Source organism: Apteryx rowi, unplaced genomic scaffold (assembly GCF_003343035.1).
Source record: "Apteryx rowi isolate R43461 unplaced genomic scaffold, aptRow1 scaffold_434, whole genome shotgun sequence".
Classification (NCBI taxonomy): Eukaryota; Metazoa; Chordata; class Aves; order Apterygiformes; family Apterygidae; genus Apteryx; species Apteryx rowi.
In genome coordinates, this window is record NW_020450688.1 from 163,651 (window position 1) to 180,139 (window position 16,489).

At 38.5% G+C, this 16,489-nt stretch overlaps 1 protein-coding gene and 1 long non-coding RNA gene across 16 annotated transcripts in view; one reads left to right on the forward strand and one right to left on the reverse strand.

Annotated features, from left to right (window-relative positions):
• The window catches only part of MTMR3 (myotubularin related protein 3), a 90,429-nt gene that overhangs the window by 24,237 nt on the left and 49,703 nt on the right, over positions 1-16,489 (forward strand). For 11 of the 15 annotated variants that reach the window (XM_026076537.1, XM_026076534.1, XM_026076539.1 and 8 more), the window contains 2 exons: positions 11,381-11,461; positions 14,090-14,257. In XM_026076537.1, the coding sequence (XP_025932322.1) occupies positions 14,243-14,257 (15 nt within the window). In that variant the 5' untranslated portion in view covers positions 11,381-11,461; positions 14,090-14,242. Of the gene's footprint in view, positions 1-4,264; positions 4,324-7,653; positions 7,829-9,649; positions 9,940-11,380; positions 11,462-14,089; positions 14,258-16,489 lie in introns of those variants that run through there. The other 4 variants (XM_026076541.1, XM_026076548.1, XM_026076547.1 and 1 more) reach the window with 4 other exon arrangements.
• Positions 4,339-8,907, reverse strand: LOC112971289. Its single transcript, XR_003255292.1, has 3 exons — positions 8,373-8,907; positions 7,151-7,242; positions 4,339-6,291 (listed from the first exon to the last, which is right to left on the reverse strand). It is a non-coding gene; the product is annotated as an uncharacterized LOC112971289 (long non-coding RNA).

The following is a 16,489-nucleotide window of genomic DNA, read 5'->3' on the forward strand; positions in this document are numbered from 1 at the left end:
CTTCTACTAAAAAATAAAAATAGACTTGTCTAGTTAATCCTATTTAATTTTTACTGTGACATGCTGTTTTTGTGCACCTTATTTAAGATCCAATACCTGTTCGTTAGACAAGTCACAGGTAAGAATTCTGGTATTAAAAAATGCATAGTTTACACTATTTCCACAGCCTTAAGCAAACTTGTGGACTAATATGCACTTGTTCTTGTATTTGTTTCCCTGTAAAGTACAACTTGAAGGGGGCATGCCAAATTCAGTGTAAAGATGGTTATATATCAATTTTTGTTTTCTTGCTGGCTGATACTGAAATACAAAGGTTCATGTGCAAAACAAAATTAAAGTGGATAACTTAAATTTCTTGTTTACTGATATGCATCTTGTTTAACATTTGAGATTAACATAGTTTTTTTTGTTTGTTTGTTTGTTTTTTAATTTAAACTACCTTACCTGATCCACCAATAACAGAGTTACCTGTTGAGCTGCTGTCAATTTTATAACATGTGTGTGGGTAAGATGTGGATACATTGTGCTTCAGGAAAGTTGCTGAAGAACCTAAGCTTTTTGTCCTTTGAATCCTTTGAATTGATGGTTTCTCTTTTAATTACAACCAAACATTTCTTAGTGAACTAGATTTGTTTTGAGTCACACTGGAAAACAGTGAATGTTTTCTTAGTATTAGGATAAAACACCTAAAAATGACTTAATTCCACTTGTGTTTTTTATGTATTGTTAGTATTTTTCTTTCTCAGTGTTTTCTATATCAGCCAGAAAGAATGAGTTTCTCTAGGGGAAATAAGAGAGAAGACTGAAGTCAGAGTTTCTTGCCTGTTGACCTAGACCAATCCATACTAAGTCAACTTGGGGCGAAAAGTGTGTTCTGCATAGTCCCATTAGTTTTCACAGGAACGTAAGTGTCTGTGTACAGATACATTCCTACAACAGTTCGATGCTAGAACTGAAGGTCTCTGTAGATGGTGCTTCTAGTGTTGAGTTGTTATAGAAATGTGAATATACAGGCACCTATTATTATCCTGCACTACTGATTTGTCATTTTTTTTAAAGGACCTGTAGTATAAAATTATACTGGAGTCGCATCTCTTTTTCACGTGAATACTAATCAACTGTACAGAGCTATAGTGTAGATTGATCTAAGTCGACAGACAAGAAACCCTGACTTAAATCTTCTTCTGTACTTATTTTCCCTGGAGAAGCTCATTGCTATTGCTTGATACAGCCACTGAAACACATTGATTTGAAAGGAGCTAAAGCCACCATAAAGGATTGATTCCTTTATTCAAATATCTGCTCATACTCTGCTAAGAAAAATTAAACATTTGGGTCAATGGATTTTTAATTTTAAACACTGGAGGGGAAGAGACTGATCTATGACTGAAATATATATTAATTGGGGATATATCAAATCTTGCTTCAGTAGAAGCTGAGTTGCATTCTATCACAGACTTGAATTTCAATTCTAACTGAAACTCAGCGTTTTTGATACATATGTGCCTTTAAAAATCCTCGTTGGTGCCTCTAAGTGCTTAAATAAAATTTAACTGGTGCTTCATGCTGTTTAGTTTTTTTAGAATGAGCACGTTGTTAATCCAAAAATCCTTTCCTGGGCCTGAACTTTCCAGCAATTTCAGTGTAAACTGAAAGGCTTGTGGACTTTTGGTATTATCAGAGTTATATGGAGACAAGATCTATAGGGAGCTGTCATGACTGAACCCAGCCTCCTGGCTGTCTAAGAAGACCTCTTAAGAAATCGTAATTATTCTTTGCTTTAAAATGTACAAAATTGGAACAAGAAGGTTCCAGAGCGTGCTACCACAGTATAGTAGCTGGAGGGCTGCTGGACTTAAATTACATAACAGATCCAATTTGCTCCTTCTAAAAAGCTGCTTTTGTGCCTTTAGAGGAATAAATTTTGCAGTTGGACAAAATTAAATTGATCTGACTCTGCTCGAGGCCTTCCGTATTGGAGACTAGAGGCTCATAATGTATATGATAGATCTTCAGAACAGTTACAAAAATGGAAGTACGTGAATATTCCCTTCTAAAGAAATGTAAGACTCCATTGAATGTGCTTCATGTCTCCCTGTAAAAGGAGGGCATGTATAAAAGCAGTTTAAATCCTTAGTATTTGAGTAGGCTCTCGAGAACAAGATGCAACCTTGACTGGTCATTCAAAGTTCCTCACTGTGGTTTGAAATGCAGTTGTCTCCAGCTCACTCAGTGCCCCCCCCCCTTTTTTTTTTCCCCATATATTTACAGGACCCTCTTTAAGACTATTTTGTTTTTTCCCTTGCCTCTTATTTTAGTCATGGAGCCCCATTTCCAGCCCTTATTTGAAAGTGAAGCTGTCAATTTGCAAATGGAAAGCAGTATTTAGCAATTATGCTTCCTGCTTCTGAAAGTAACTGGCCATTCACGGATGGAGAAAAATGGGACTAAATAACTGCCTTAGAATTTGGAGAATATTGAAGCTGCTTAACTGGAGGAGAAAGTGTTTGCTTTTCTGTGTTTGTGTGTGGGTGTCCCTTCCTCCTCTGGCTTTGGTGAATTGAATCAGCTGACCAAACCAAGGGCATGGAGTAGCAGGTTTCTCTGGGTCGCTGTGCCGGCAGATCGACTGAACCAATGTTGTTTGTCCCTTGAGAGCTAAATATAGGAAACTGGCCTCCTTAAGGAGGGATGGCATCTAGCTTGAGTTCGGTTGCAACCTCTTAATACACGTAGGGGGACCTAAATTCTTCCCTTTTGTGCCTAGCTGAAGGGCTAACATTGGCGTGAGTTTTTTCCCCCTTGCTAGGAAGCTTGATTATTAACAGGACACACCGTGGAGAGTTTGGAGAAGTTGCAGCTGAAAATGAATAGATGCAATAGTCTTCCCTAATCTGGAAGGGGCTGGCAGCTCAGACAGGAGGAGGGGAGTAATTTATTCTGGTAATTCAGTTGTCTGGCTTTAAACTTGCTGTCTAGAGGGCGCCTAGTAGAAAATTACTTATTCTCTTGTATGTTGGTGGTGTTTCCTTAACCAGCCCTTGCTGGTCTCCTTATCATGCGTAAGCACACATCATTTTATCTGTTCATAACTTCTAGGAAAGACTAGCCTGATCCTTCATTAACTCCCGAAATGTAAAATTTAGCTGCTCAGTTCATAAAAAGGGCAGCTTCTTGTGACTATGTATAGTTGACTCTCTACTTAAGTCAGCTCTTTGAATGTAATTATTTGGTTAACTTGTATTGATCCAGGATTATTTTACATGTACTAGTAAAATATTTGGACTCATGCTTTTTTGTATTTACACAGCTTTATACTGTAAATAAACAGTGCTATTAATGTGGTGATCAAACATACTTGTCCTGTCCCCATGTTTGGGTGGAAGAGACTAGCTCTTTATCCCATGAATTTGTTAATGCCAGCAGAAGTACCATGGCTGTGTATTATACCTAAAGACAATTTCTCTTCCTGGTGGTACAGAAAGCAGTTGTATGTTTAATAGCTCTAATGTAGAGCCTTATTCCAGTGTAGTCAGTGTTTGAGCTGCAAAATCTGCAATAGTTTGGCTATAGAGGTACAAATTAAGACTGTAAACTAGCAGAAGTGTTCAGTCAGCTATCTACATGTGGTGTCCAAAAGACTTCCTCGCCTTGTTGAAGTTAACCTAACACCAGCAGTGAAGATGCGGGTGCCTGGGTTTGCGCTATCGGCCGATGGAGCAGGTCCTCAGCACCGGTCTTCTCCAAACAGTGTTGCAGCCGTTTTAATCTTCTACAGTTGGAGCAAACAAATATGCGTTGTAGTGAAGGGTTTTTAGGAACAGGTTTTTATTCAGTCTTGTATAGCTTTAATCTTGCAAAGAGTTTTTTTCTGAAATAAAGTATTATGAATTTAAGACTCTCCAATAAAAGGTCCGTATGGCCTCTTGATCATTTGTGTTTTGTTCTGTCTTGGTCTCATTTTTATTTCACTGTAGGAACACTATAATAAAACCATTTATAACAAGGCTCTTAGGAAAAGAGCTGAAACCAAAAGGAGACAACTAAATTTTCATGTGTACATGGTATTGATCCCACTTTTTTAATTCTCAGAGGTTTAAGCTGTAGTACCTACAACCAAAGTTAAATTCTTCATGCTAATACATTTTAGAGCTTACATGAACATTATTTTAATATTTCATATGTAACAGTTTTTTTAAAAAAAGAACAACAACAAAAAAAACCCCTATCTGTCCTTCAGGTTTCTAAGGAAGATGAGCAAATTAATTGAGTAGTTCTGGCTAAGAAGAAAAAAATTCACCTCAGCAGCATTTGCAGTGATTTGTAAGTTGGCTCAAATTCTACAAATACTAAAAGACATGCATTTGCTTTCAGCTTTTTTTTTTTTTTTTTTTGTCAGCATCTGCTTTAAAAACAAACTGCAGCCACAAATTTTATAATAGTGATGCTCTAACCTGGCTCTTATCGGCCCACGTTGCGGTCTGATCCTGGGGTGGTCTTTCTGGCTTAGTTCTGTACTGCATCCACAAATTGACCAAAGTCACGGAGATGTGACATGTCAGTCAGTGTAAGTTTGGGGGGGGACTATGGGAGCAGGACCCTTTCCCTCTGATGGCTCAGCCTGTTTCGGGGACCTGAAACCTGAGCTGTCATGTGTATGGGGTTTTCATTTGTTTTTAGAAAAAACAACGTCTTGAAAATGTCATTTTAAATACCCTGTACGTAAGCACAAGCTGCTTAAGGGAAAACGAATAAAAGCATTTCTGGAGTGTGCCATGGCTTTCCCAAGCGCTAGCGTTGGGCTAGGCCGCGTGAAACGATTGCCTTTCGCCCCCTGTAAGGCAGGCGCGTGTAGGGCGCTGCACAGTGTGCGTCCGTTTCGTTAAGCCTCTCGAGCTGCCTTTTATTCCCAGATGTGGAGGATAGTGATGGTATGTGCGTGTCTTGGCCAACCAGGCTACGTGACAAAACTGTTTTTTTCTATGCAATTTAAGAATTAAGCTTTAATCCATTAAGTGATTTATAATAGCGTTGTGCAAGGTGCAGTAAAATAAAATAGCCTCTAATTGCAGGCCTTTATAACAGAACGGAGGCTTTTCGTAGTGTCTGTTCCCATGTAGCTTATTCAAGCAATAGCACTGAGAATTTCTGAGGGGCTGAGTTTCCTGATATGGACATTTTGTAGCAACTTTAAAGCCCTTAGTGTTTTGAGAAGTAAACATGTGAATTATTCAGAGCAAGTATTTGGTATTTAAATAAAATTGTCTTATGGCAAAAACATTGACTGGTGCTTGTTAAAGAGGTCTTAAAAGCTTCATGCCAAAATGAAGTGTGGTACAAATGAGGTCAGTTTATACACTTTTGAGCTCATAGCTGTAACTGGATGTGCATTGCCCTGAAGTAGTTCTGTGGAAGAATATCTCACGGGAGCGTAAGCCGAAACTCCAGAGGACTCATCAAAACAAAGTGGCTCCTGGCACCCTTAGTTCTTCCCATTTTTACATTTCCTTTTTGTATGACTTGCAGTTCTCTCTAGGGTTGCACTGGACGACAAGGAAATGCAGTGTATGGAGAGTCTGTCTTGGTAGGTGTTGTATATGGAGATTTCCAGAGAGCAGTGTCATCCTCTGTTTCAGGGCTCGTCTAGTTAATGGAGAGGACCGAGTGAAAGAAAAAATTACTCTGGTGGGGTTAAGAAGGCCAAATAGGTGTTTGGGGAGAATGAGTAAACTGTTTGAGAGGCTTCTATTAGCAAGCTGCTCTTCTCCATGTTTTAATTTAATTCAATTGTGTGTTTGCTTTTTTTTGCTTTTTTTTTCCCCTGGGAAGGAAAAAGGTGAGGGAGTATTGACTTCTGGTGAGTGTGGCAAATGGGCATTGCAGGCATTAGTGGAAAAAAGAAAGTACAAAGAGCACGCTACTCCCTTCCGGGGCTTTTCTGCCATTTCAAATGAAAGCTTTCATTACCTGGTCCCCATCTTGCTCGTTTGCTTTTCTCTTTCAATTTTATCTCTTCGATCTAGCTTTGCCCTAATTTCCTTCCCTTTTTTTTTTTTTTTTTTGGTCACCTTTTAACATAATTTTCCCTGCCCAACCCACTTGGTCGCCTTGCTAGTCCAGAATGTACTGAGACCCCTCCATTTCCACCACCTCCAGTCCCAGATAGGAGTTCTGCATCCTCCAGGCTCTCCTATGTGCCAACACCAAGTTCGGATCCCATCTTGGCAAGTCCCTCCACAGTTCAGACTGTTCCATGTAGCTCTTCCGTCTTTCTTAGCAGATGTTCCTTGTCTGTGTTGGGCAAGCAAAGTTAAGGAATACAAAGTAATAGAAAAGGAAGAAAAGAGAATGGATTAATAATCAAAACTTCAGACTTCCAGTGGTTTGATGGAAAAGCTTCATGGGCAGGTAAATTATACCCCAGTTTATATACAAACATATATGTGGAATTTGGATCTCAGGGGCTTATCCAAATGAAAAAAGAAATTCAAAGAAAAGAACTGAAAATGTTACAAGAAAAAGTGAAGTTTTCTTCAGATTTTTGGTCTCCAGCTTGCTGCGCTGTTTTGGCCTGGATTGTTTTGAGATAAATGCAGGAGAATATTGATACAGAATCTTCTTAAAAATCTCTAAGTTATTGGAATTTACTGTAATCCCACCTAGAGCTCCACTACTGTTTACAGTAGGAGTGTTACATCACTTATGGAAGAAATTGATCTTTCCTAATGCAAGATCCAATTTTCTTTATCACCATTAGCTCTTAGCTGGTAGCAGTCTTAGCGGTACTTTTACCACCTCTCCTACTTGAGTCTTCTGTCATTGGAATCTTTCCTTACTGTTTGAGATTTGACACACTCTTCGTTTTATTTTTCAGCAGTTACTTCTGAATTCAATTCTTGAAGAGTGCAAGAGATTGATCTTTTTTTAACTAGTATGCAAAGATAGATAAAGATAATCAGCTTAGTCAAACTACTTTTAAAAACAGATTGATGCCAGTTCTGACTGGGAAGATGAAGGCAACTAATACGCCTATCTATAAAAGGTTCCACAAAAAATAAAATTAGCTACCATTAATGTTATCGGTCAGTGCAGTGCCATGCATTGATAAAACTTTTTTTGATGCTTTGGACTTCTGTAATTAAAAGGTTACGTGTTTGTCACTCACGCAGAAGCACAGGTAGAATGAAAAACGGGATAAGACGTTTTCAGGATAGCATTTGACCTGGAAGCCTGGGCTGTCGTCTGAATGAAGAGAAAATGAGATTCAGTATGGCTGTTCTCTTTGCTTATTCTCTGTGATGTGTTTGAGTATACGTATGGCTGATTCTTCAAATTCAACTGCTTTCTAAACTGGAAATTCAGTTACCTAAGTCAGTCTTGGGAAGTATATGATGCAGGAGAAGACACGTGACAGGATCTACCAGAAAATGCCTCCCTGAAGGTCCCTTGTTTCTCCTTCTCTATGTGCGTGTTTTAAAATTTTCTATAGAGTAGTAGCCTTGCAATCTGCAGCCTTGGGAGCGACCGCGTGCAGGGCAGCCAGCCCAACGTTCTCTCCTCCTCTGCGGTTTTTAGCTCAGCCGCGAGCCAACCGCATCACCCCAAGTGCTATGTAGCTGATAATGTGTTAAGGAATAGGAACAAAGTACTACTAAGAACAGGGTAAAAATAGCTTTAGAGGAAAACAAGTTTGAATCCAAGAGCAAGAGCACAAAAAGAGAAGTAGAGGACGAGAAGAATTGTGGACAAAACGCGAGCTAAAACTAAGGAAAAAATGAACAAACAGGCGGCAACACGGTGAACGTGTGATAGTATGGTGGAAGAGAAGGTCTGTTCACTACAAAGCTAAGCTATGTGGGAACAAAGTGTTTGAAATGTAAACAAAAATAGAGAACTTTGAATCAGAAGCTGCACTTGCATAATATTGAGGTTGTGACATGGTGTGGCATAACCAGTGCAGAAATGCAATCGTTCAATGAAGGGAGAGTAAATTTTGCAATAGCTGACYGTCAGAAGAAAAAAAGTTTGGTTCTGTCTGCTTCTCTGAGGCTGGTGTTTTCTATGGCTAGAGAAGATTTGAATTTGGGTTGTTTTTTCCAAAGGCTATTCTTCTTTTTTGTCTTCTGTCATTTCCCTTTACGTTCATCAAATCTTCCTTTTTTTATTTTTGCTAGATATGTCCTTTGAGCTAAGAAACTGAAGTGACAGCTTTCCAAGCTTTAGTTAAATAAGCATGTGTATTAAAATAGTATTTGAGAGTTTTCTCCTAACCATTTGCCTGTGTTTAGTTTAAATACATGTTAACAGAAGCATTATCACAGATTCACAGTATAATTTAAGTTGGAGGTTGTCTAACCCAATGCCTTGCTCACCTTTGAAGCCAGATCATGTTGCTCAGGGGCCTTGTCTGGTCCAGTTGGGAAAATGTCCAAGGAGATTTTTTTCTCTTAATTATTTTACTACTTAGTTTTCACTATTGTGGTATGCGTGTTATATCATCCAACCTCTCCAGTTCTCCATAGCATCTTTCATGAAAATACAGCAGAGGCAAGACCCAAGTGGATATTCACATCCTAATTTAAGTGTTTACCTGATGTCAGAGTTCCCTAAACAGTCAACAGAGAGAAGGATCCCAGGAAGATGGTTCAAAGCAAAAGCTTGGCTTAAGTATTCAAATTCAGATCACCTTAAGCACCGGAGCTATCTAACAAAATGACTTCTTCGATATTTAAACCTGAACAGTGTTAATACGTCCTTTAGAACTACAATATCTGTGCTTAAAAACAGTAAATCCATAGCAAACAAACTGGGTGTGAGTACGTGTGATGACCTGGGAAGAAAGGTGATAAAAAGCCTTTTCCCTTTCCAGGCACGTTTGACTTTGTAGGAGTTACTAAAAGAGACTGTCCTGTTCCCTTTTCTCTCTTTTCCCAGTGCCCATCGTGGTGCTGAGTCCGTTCACCATGGATCAGGCAACCGGAAGAGCCAGTGCAAGGGAAATGGTGGGAGCGCACAGCTGGGAAGGCTTGATCCCCTTTCCCAGGGGGAGCAAGCTGTGAGATTTGCTCAGCTGTGTTAACTGAATGCTTAGAGCAGTCCAGAGGTTGCGCCTCCCATCAGCAACTGCGAGATGCTAGTAAAATTCCTATCAAAAAATCGTTGCCCCTCTTTTGCAGGTAACCAAATGGTGCTTTTAGAAGCTGTTCTGTAAAATCAATTCAGGCTTACCTGTGGGTTTTAACAACTGTGAACATTAGTAGCATGCTGCTTCTTACAGTCAATGTTTTTTTTTTTGTTATTTTTTTAGTTTTGGCACAAGTTGCTGCCTTAGGAAGTGATAGCATTCTAGGTGCTTATCTGTGCCTAGCAGCCTTACAAGAGGAATGCTAATGAGCGTGTCACGAAGGAGCTTCCAAACACTGGCAGAAATAAAGCGGAATTATTAACACTTATATCAGAACATTTTTTCCTGTTTTTAAACTTCTCTAGAAAATGCTGGAGATCCAGCGGCTTCCTCCAGAACTTGTTCAATTCGAGGAAAAGTTTGCTGCAGATTTCATTGAGGTTTTCTCCAGGACCTAAAACAAAAACTAAGTCTCCCTCCAACTACCCTAAATGTGTGTTTTGCCTTTTTGAAAGTATGGGCTTGGTCAGAAAAGTGTCTTTGAAGAAAGTCATTCTTGGATTGAGTAGTCTGCACAGCTTCTTTTCATGAGTTTGCTCGGTATTCCCGTCAAAGGCAACTTTATACACCCAGACAGTTGTAAAGTTGAACTTGTTCCATGGTTAACCTGCTCCCTCCGAGTAAAGCTGTGTACTTTTTGCTTCTTGTGCCGTATTTGATTATCATTAACCCATAAAAGCTATTGGAATTGGGATTTGGCTTGCTGGTTGTCTGCTGCGGGAAACATAAGAAAAAATAGCTGACCTCTTTTGCAGGTAACAAAATGATACATTTAGAAACTATTTTATAAAATCGTAATTCCTGCTTACCTCTGGGTTGTAACAACTGTGATCATTAGTAGCGTGTTAAATCCTTTCCTGTTTTCCCTGTTAAAGCAGAACCTTCCCATGGTGCCTTTTTTTTTTTCTAGTAGTAGCTGAACGGAGAGATTTGTATACCGTTTTTCCTGAAATGCAGCCACTGCATGAAATGTTAAACTCCTTTTGCTTGAAGCTTCTAAGTTTGCACTTTCTAACTATGCTTTTCTATTACCTGAGACCTAAAATTATCCCTCTTTTGTGTACTGAAAGCATTTTTTGTTCTTTCCTGTCATAAAATAGAAACTAAATGAGACAATAAATGTAAAATAGAGATATTTTTAATGGACCAGAATGTGAAAATTGCCACTGTTTGGGACACATTGGTGTACTAGGAAACTACTAGCAGCAGGATTATTTATTTGTATAAGTTAAACTTTCCAGGCCTATATAGGTGCAGCGTGCTATTGGGCTAGTTTCCAAGTTATTGTAGAGAGCAAATCTTCCAATATACTGGAAGCAAGGGAGGGGTATTCCATCGGTCTGGTTGCTCGCAGACTTTAGGAATGGTTGGTTTTAGTCAGCAACTTTAATTTTAGGTTTGGGATGTTTTAGTGTGGGACTTTGTATCCCATATGACTAAGGTTGTTGAAGCAGTCACTCAGCCGCTATGGAAGACATCCGTGAATACCTGCTGCAGTGACTGCAGAGGCACGAGGCAAATGAGATATTTTATCCGTGCGACTTTTTGGACAAATGTGTATTTGTGACACAATACTTGTATTTACTTTTTAGGGAATTACTGTATGTACAGCATTTGGAAACTCAAAGAGAGAGGGGTTAGGAAGAATGTTATCATAAGAGCATAACTCTCCACGTGGGTTTTTTTTTGCAGCTTTGCCCCAAAGCACTTAGGTAGTAGCCACTGACTGGGGGATTTTGTCTACTTTTTTGGGAAAAAAAGCTTAATATATTTTATAATTAAAAGACACTTGTGAAGAGTACAAATGCAGTTGGATCTCGTATACAACAAAAGAGTTCTCCTGTGGCTTGCATTGCTAAATAGCTTGTTTCCTCACTTTCCTGTGCCAAAGAGTGTTGAAAAACATTTAATTGCTTTAAGGCCAAGTTTTCTGAACTGTTCCCTACCAGAAGTCAGGCCTTAACCAGAGCAGGCATGCCTGTCAGGATCCAGCTGCTGAATTCCCCCTTTAGGTGTCTTAAGATCTCAATAGTTATGAGTTCCTATTGGGTAGTTAGCAATTTTTTTACTTTTCCTCTTCAATTAGGACAAGCTAGCCTGACAGTTGAGTTTCTTGTGTAAGTTGTTGACTATTTAAAAAGAAGAATCTTTTAAATTTAAGTTTTATGTTTTCAAATATTGACTTTTTCTTTGCAGCTGCCAATGTGAAGTATTGGAGGAGCATTGTCTGAAGCTGTCTGGGACAGAGAGGACTGTTTTATTGTCTATTACCCTTCGGTAAGTTAGTAAATTGTGTTATTTTGATGAGACAAGCTACCTGCTGAAAGTGGATTCTGCAGTTATAGATTAGTCTCTTCATTAAATCAAGTGGTTTCTGAGATGTTAGGCAAAAAACTTTTTTTTTTTTGCTGCTCTGGATTTTACAATGGAATTATATAACCTTTAACCTTTAATTGAAAAAAGAAAAAAAGATTTTGACTCTTAATTGTACAGAGAACGTGACCGTATAACCTGCTCATTTCCTGGGTGAAGTGTAAATATCCATACTGTTAGTTACTGTGTAGTTCAATACTTCTGGAAGGTGTTCAGTTACTTCTACATGCATGTCAGGAAAGAGGGAAACCCTGCTGTCACGGTTTGAAAGGTGGGAAACCGAGCATTCATCCTCATCTCTGCATAACTTCCTTCCTCCTCCAAAAAGGGAAGAAGTGTTTTCACTCTGTAACAAAAGCATCTTTTGCTAAAGCAAGATCACCCACTTTAATATTTCATGCAGAAATGTTCTGATGCTTCATTATCAAAATCTTTGGCTTCCAATCTAAAACTCTTGCAGGACGACTGTGACACAGCAAATAGCTATGTTTTGAGACACCAGAGTCAGCTCAGTTTGCTTATGATACTGAAATAAATGGAATTCAGGATTTGGAAGGGGAAGGCAGGGGAAGAATGTGAAACACTTTAATCCTTCATTTTTCTTCATCTTTTCTCCAATTTGTTTTTTTTCTCCCTTGCTATACATTATGCTTCCAGCTGTATTGAAATATATGTGAATTTAAATGATCATTTTAATACCATCTTTTCGTTTTGAAATTTATGGCAAACATATGGTTAATGCTAGTTTTAATTATGTACATAATTTAGACCTGAGGGCACATCTTATAATGGAAAGTAATTAAAATATTCCTATACTAGCTGAACAGATTCTGAGGTTGCAACCTCAACTAATCATTTATCCTTTCAAGCAGAACAGAAGGATGGAGAATTAACTAGATGAGCATCTTATTTTTTTGTGTGTAATTTAATACATGAGAAGCTACTGTTGAAAGGATAGCACAGGAAACTGATAACTTAATAAACCTTTTTTTGGCTGCACTTTTATCAAAAAAATTTATTTCTAACAATGCAAGCAACTTTCACTATATCATTTATAAGCTATCTACTATTTATATGCTATCCTATTTATAAATAGGAGCCTGAATTTGAGAGTTTGAGACTTTTTCTTGGTCAGTTATTATCTAAGCTTTATTTGAACATTTCCATTAGACCCTGGAAAATGTTTTTTACTGTTATGGAAGAACTGGTGATTTGTCAGCTGTGGTTAAACAAAACTAGAATCCTGACTCCATTCGGCTGCTATTCAGAAAATACAGAATGGGTCAATTTGCAAATAGATTTCTTTAATCATGTTGTGCTAATCACATTTTATAGCAAACTGTCTTTGAAAGTAGCATGGTGCCTTAATTATCAGCAGTAAAATTCAATAGAGCTGCTTGTTGGAGTTGACAGTATGAAGCGTGTCCTCTTTCCTTTAGGTTTGTAACCTCCAAGGCAAGGGCTTTTACAGCGGAAGGTCAGAAATCCCCTTACACAGTTGTCACAAAATCACTATCATCCCTTTTCTGTTACGTGACTAACTTGGAAAAGTGTGCTTATTGCATGGTAGGAATGGATTAGAAAGCGTTGGTATGGAAAGAGATTGGTGCTGCTGAAAACGGGACGTGGTTACCTTCTCCCTGTCCCGGGTCCCCATGGTGCATTTTATTCCACTCCCTTGCACTGAATGTAGCGATCAGGAGGTGATGGGGTGAGTGGGATCAGCTTGCTGATGTGATGGGAAATGAATTATTTCTTCAGGTGGATTTGTCTTCCATCAGATCTACAAACTTTATTCTAACAAATACTTTCTTGCTGTATTTGCTGGCAGTTTTTAGAAATACTTTTGTGTTGCAGCAGTTAAGGTGATGAAGCATTTCATTAACATCTAGAAGCAGCATGAGCATGCAGACTGTATTCATATTAGAAACAGTTTTATAATTTCTTGTACCTTTTACCTTGGCAACATCACAGTTTATATCTGATAATCATAATTGAAACTGAAAACACTGTATTTTTGCTCACACAACTTTCCCAAAATTCACTTAAAGAAGGGAAATTCTACACATTCATGTAAAAACCACAGTAGTGTAGTAGAAGTTGTTTTGCGGCTGAATGCAGCAGTTACAATTAAGAAACTTGTTCTGCAGTTGTTTGAATAGTCTCTGCTAATGGTTCATATTGGATTTTAGGAAAATTTAAAAGAGCTATTTCTTTAAGTTAATATTGTTTTTATTAACACATAGATGGTTAGTATACTAAGCTTTTAACATAAATATATCTAACCAATCCAAAGTATTAAAGCAATTTTGTCACATCAGAGTGCCTAATAAATGAAAACTTCTCATCAGTGACACTAGGCATGCTTTAGATTTGTAATAAAGCTCATCTCTTTAATGAGGTGTATGTTTCTTTATTAATCATGCTTGAAGTTGAAGAAATTTTCTGAAATAGAATAGTCTTTTTTTTCTATTCAGAAGGCTTTACTGTCAATGTTGAAAGCTATGTTCAAACAGTATCTAAATCGTCTAGATGGACTGATCTGGAAATGTTTGGGCTTAACCACTTCAACTGTGGTTGCTGGTTCTGGAACAGCAGACACCGTGCTGGCGAGAAGGTAGTTGGCTGCAGAAGGCAGTAGTGCCACCAGCCCATCTCCAGCAGCCTGCAGAAGTGGTAGCTGAGATGTCCTCCTTAGAGGTACTGATCTAAACATGCTGTTACTCTTCATCCCTCTTCTGTCTGGCTGTAGGCTTGACAAAGAATGTATAAACTAATAATTGCTTTATGGGTGCAGAAGGAGATTTGTGTTAGGTCTTACAGTTCTTAAACCTATCTTCTCTTGAATCATTAATCTTCATTATGTCAGGATATGCTGCAAAGATAATCCAGTCTGTGCCTTTTCTTGACAGATGAACTTGAAGACAGAGGTCGATTGGACAAATAAGCCTATTACTTAGCCAGCCATCATTTTAAATTTCATTGAGCAGGAGGTTCATTTTTTAAATCTTGTAGATCAAGGACAAAGATGCATCACTTAATCTGAAAAACATATAGTCAGAACTGAAGGTTAGAAGTTAAAAACAGATGTCTTTGAGAGAACTGCTGGATTTCTCATTTCTTGGTATCTTCAAGTCAAGGGTAGATTTGGGGGGAAGATACGCTTAACCAAACACAGCATGCATAAAATACCGAATTGTGCTGTAATCAAGCACAAGGTCTTGGTTTGAATACAGGGGCTGAAATTTTGTGACTTCTGATATATGAGAGGTCAAACCTGATGAATTTATGGCTTGCTTAGCTTTAATCACTGTGATTCATTGAATATTCTCCTCAGCTTCAGAGGGAACTCATGTTCATATGAAGGTCATATGGAGCTGTTTTCATCCTCCTGCTGCTTTTGAAACAAAAATATTTATTAAATAATTCTGCATATTTAAAATCAATACTAACAATAATATTGTCTTCATCTTGCTGTTGGCAGAGAACATTTCTATATTTCTTTGGTTTCTAATAACTTAAAAGAATCTGATTGCTCGCCTTCATTCTTGCAGTCATGGCAATTTCTGTGCTGGTTTTTCAGTTTTTCCATATTAATCATTTTTTGCTTAGTTGACRGTTTCAGTTTTCTATCAAGTCTTCTAGTTTTTATTTTTCCTTTTTGTTTAAAACTGTGCTCTTACATCTAATATTTCCTTTATTTTTTCAGTGAATTAGTGGCAGTTCCATCTCAATTCTGCTCGTATTTTCCTCCATTTTTATGTATTTATATTCCTGAACAATTAGATATATATGCTACTGGTCGAGATTCTCCTCTTTATCTATATTTAGTGTAATACGGTCATGATTTTTAAGCACAAGGCAAACATAATTTTCCACTTCAGTGAATAACAGTAATCTTTTTCTGTGATAATGAAGACCAGAAGAAAGTTGCATTGTGTTGCATACAATATAATTCATTAGAAAAATATCATCTATAACTTTTTAAAATCCCACGATATTTTACTGTGGAATGTGTTTACTGTTGAACTCCAGTCTTTGTAATCTAAGTTGAAGTTTCCTGTAATAATCCATTTTTTTCCCCTATAATACAGAAAATGCTTAAGGAATTGCACTTTCTGTTTAGTCGTATGGTGTGTAATGGCCTCCTATCAGGACCCGGCCTGGGTTTTTTTTTTAGTACCTGGAGCCATATAGTTTTAATGAAATTAGTTAAAATAAAGGGCTCAGGAGTTCCAAGTTTTTCCGTCTAGCCTGAACAGGTTTGCTTTATTTTGAGTTCCTATTTTCAGTTATCTAAATACCAAGTCGAGCTTTACAAAAGTGGAAACGGTGCCTCACACAGTAGGTAACACAGGCTTCGAATCGTTCCACAGCCCCGTTCCCTGCTCGGAAACATCCTCTGGCTGCTCTCGTCTCTAGCCCAGAGCCCTGCCACCGCTCAGCCTCCTCCTCTCTCCAGTCTGAGCCCTGTCTCCATCACTGCCTGCAACATCCCCCTGCCCTTGTGGGTGCCCTGTACCCAAGGCTGGCGGGGAAGAAGCAGGCTATGAGACAGCAAAAAGTGATCATGAATGCAGGCACGGGGGGCCTCGTCTCTCTTGGGACTTTTCCAAGCTAATCTGAATTAACCCCCCCAGTTACCTCCACTCGTGACTCTGAGCTTGCTCCTGCCGGAAGGCTGTGAGAGCCACAACCAAGGCAGTGCTCAGGCTCACCGCCATGTCTCACGTGGTGTATATAAGTGTTTAAGAATTATTCTGGCTTGTACCCTGACACTGTTCCTTCAAAGTGTAATGCTAGATACTGTAATACTGTGGGATTTTGAACCTACTTGCAAGCCTTTATAGGCTGTTTCGTGACTACTCTGGGAGCATAAAGGCATTTTGTTCATTGGGATATTCATATTTAAAAGAGGTTTCAGGGACAGTG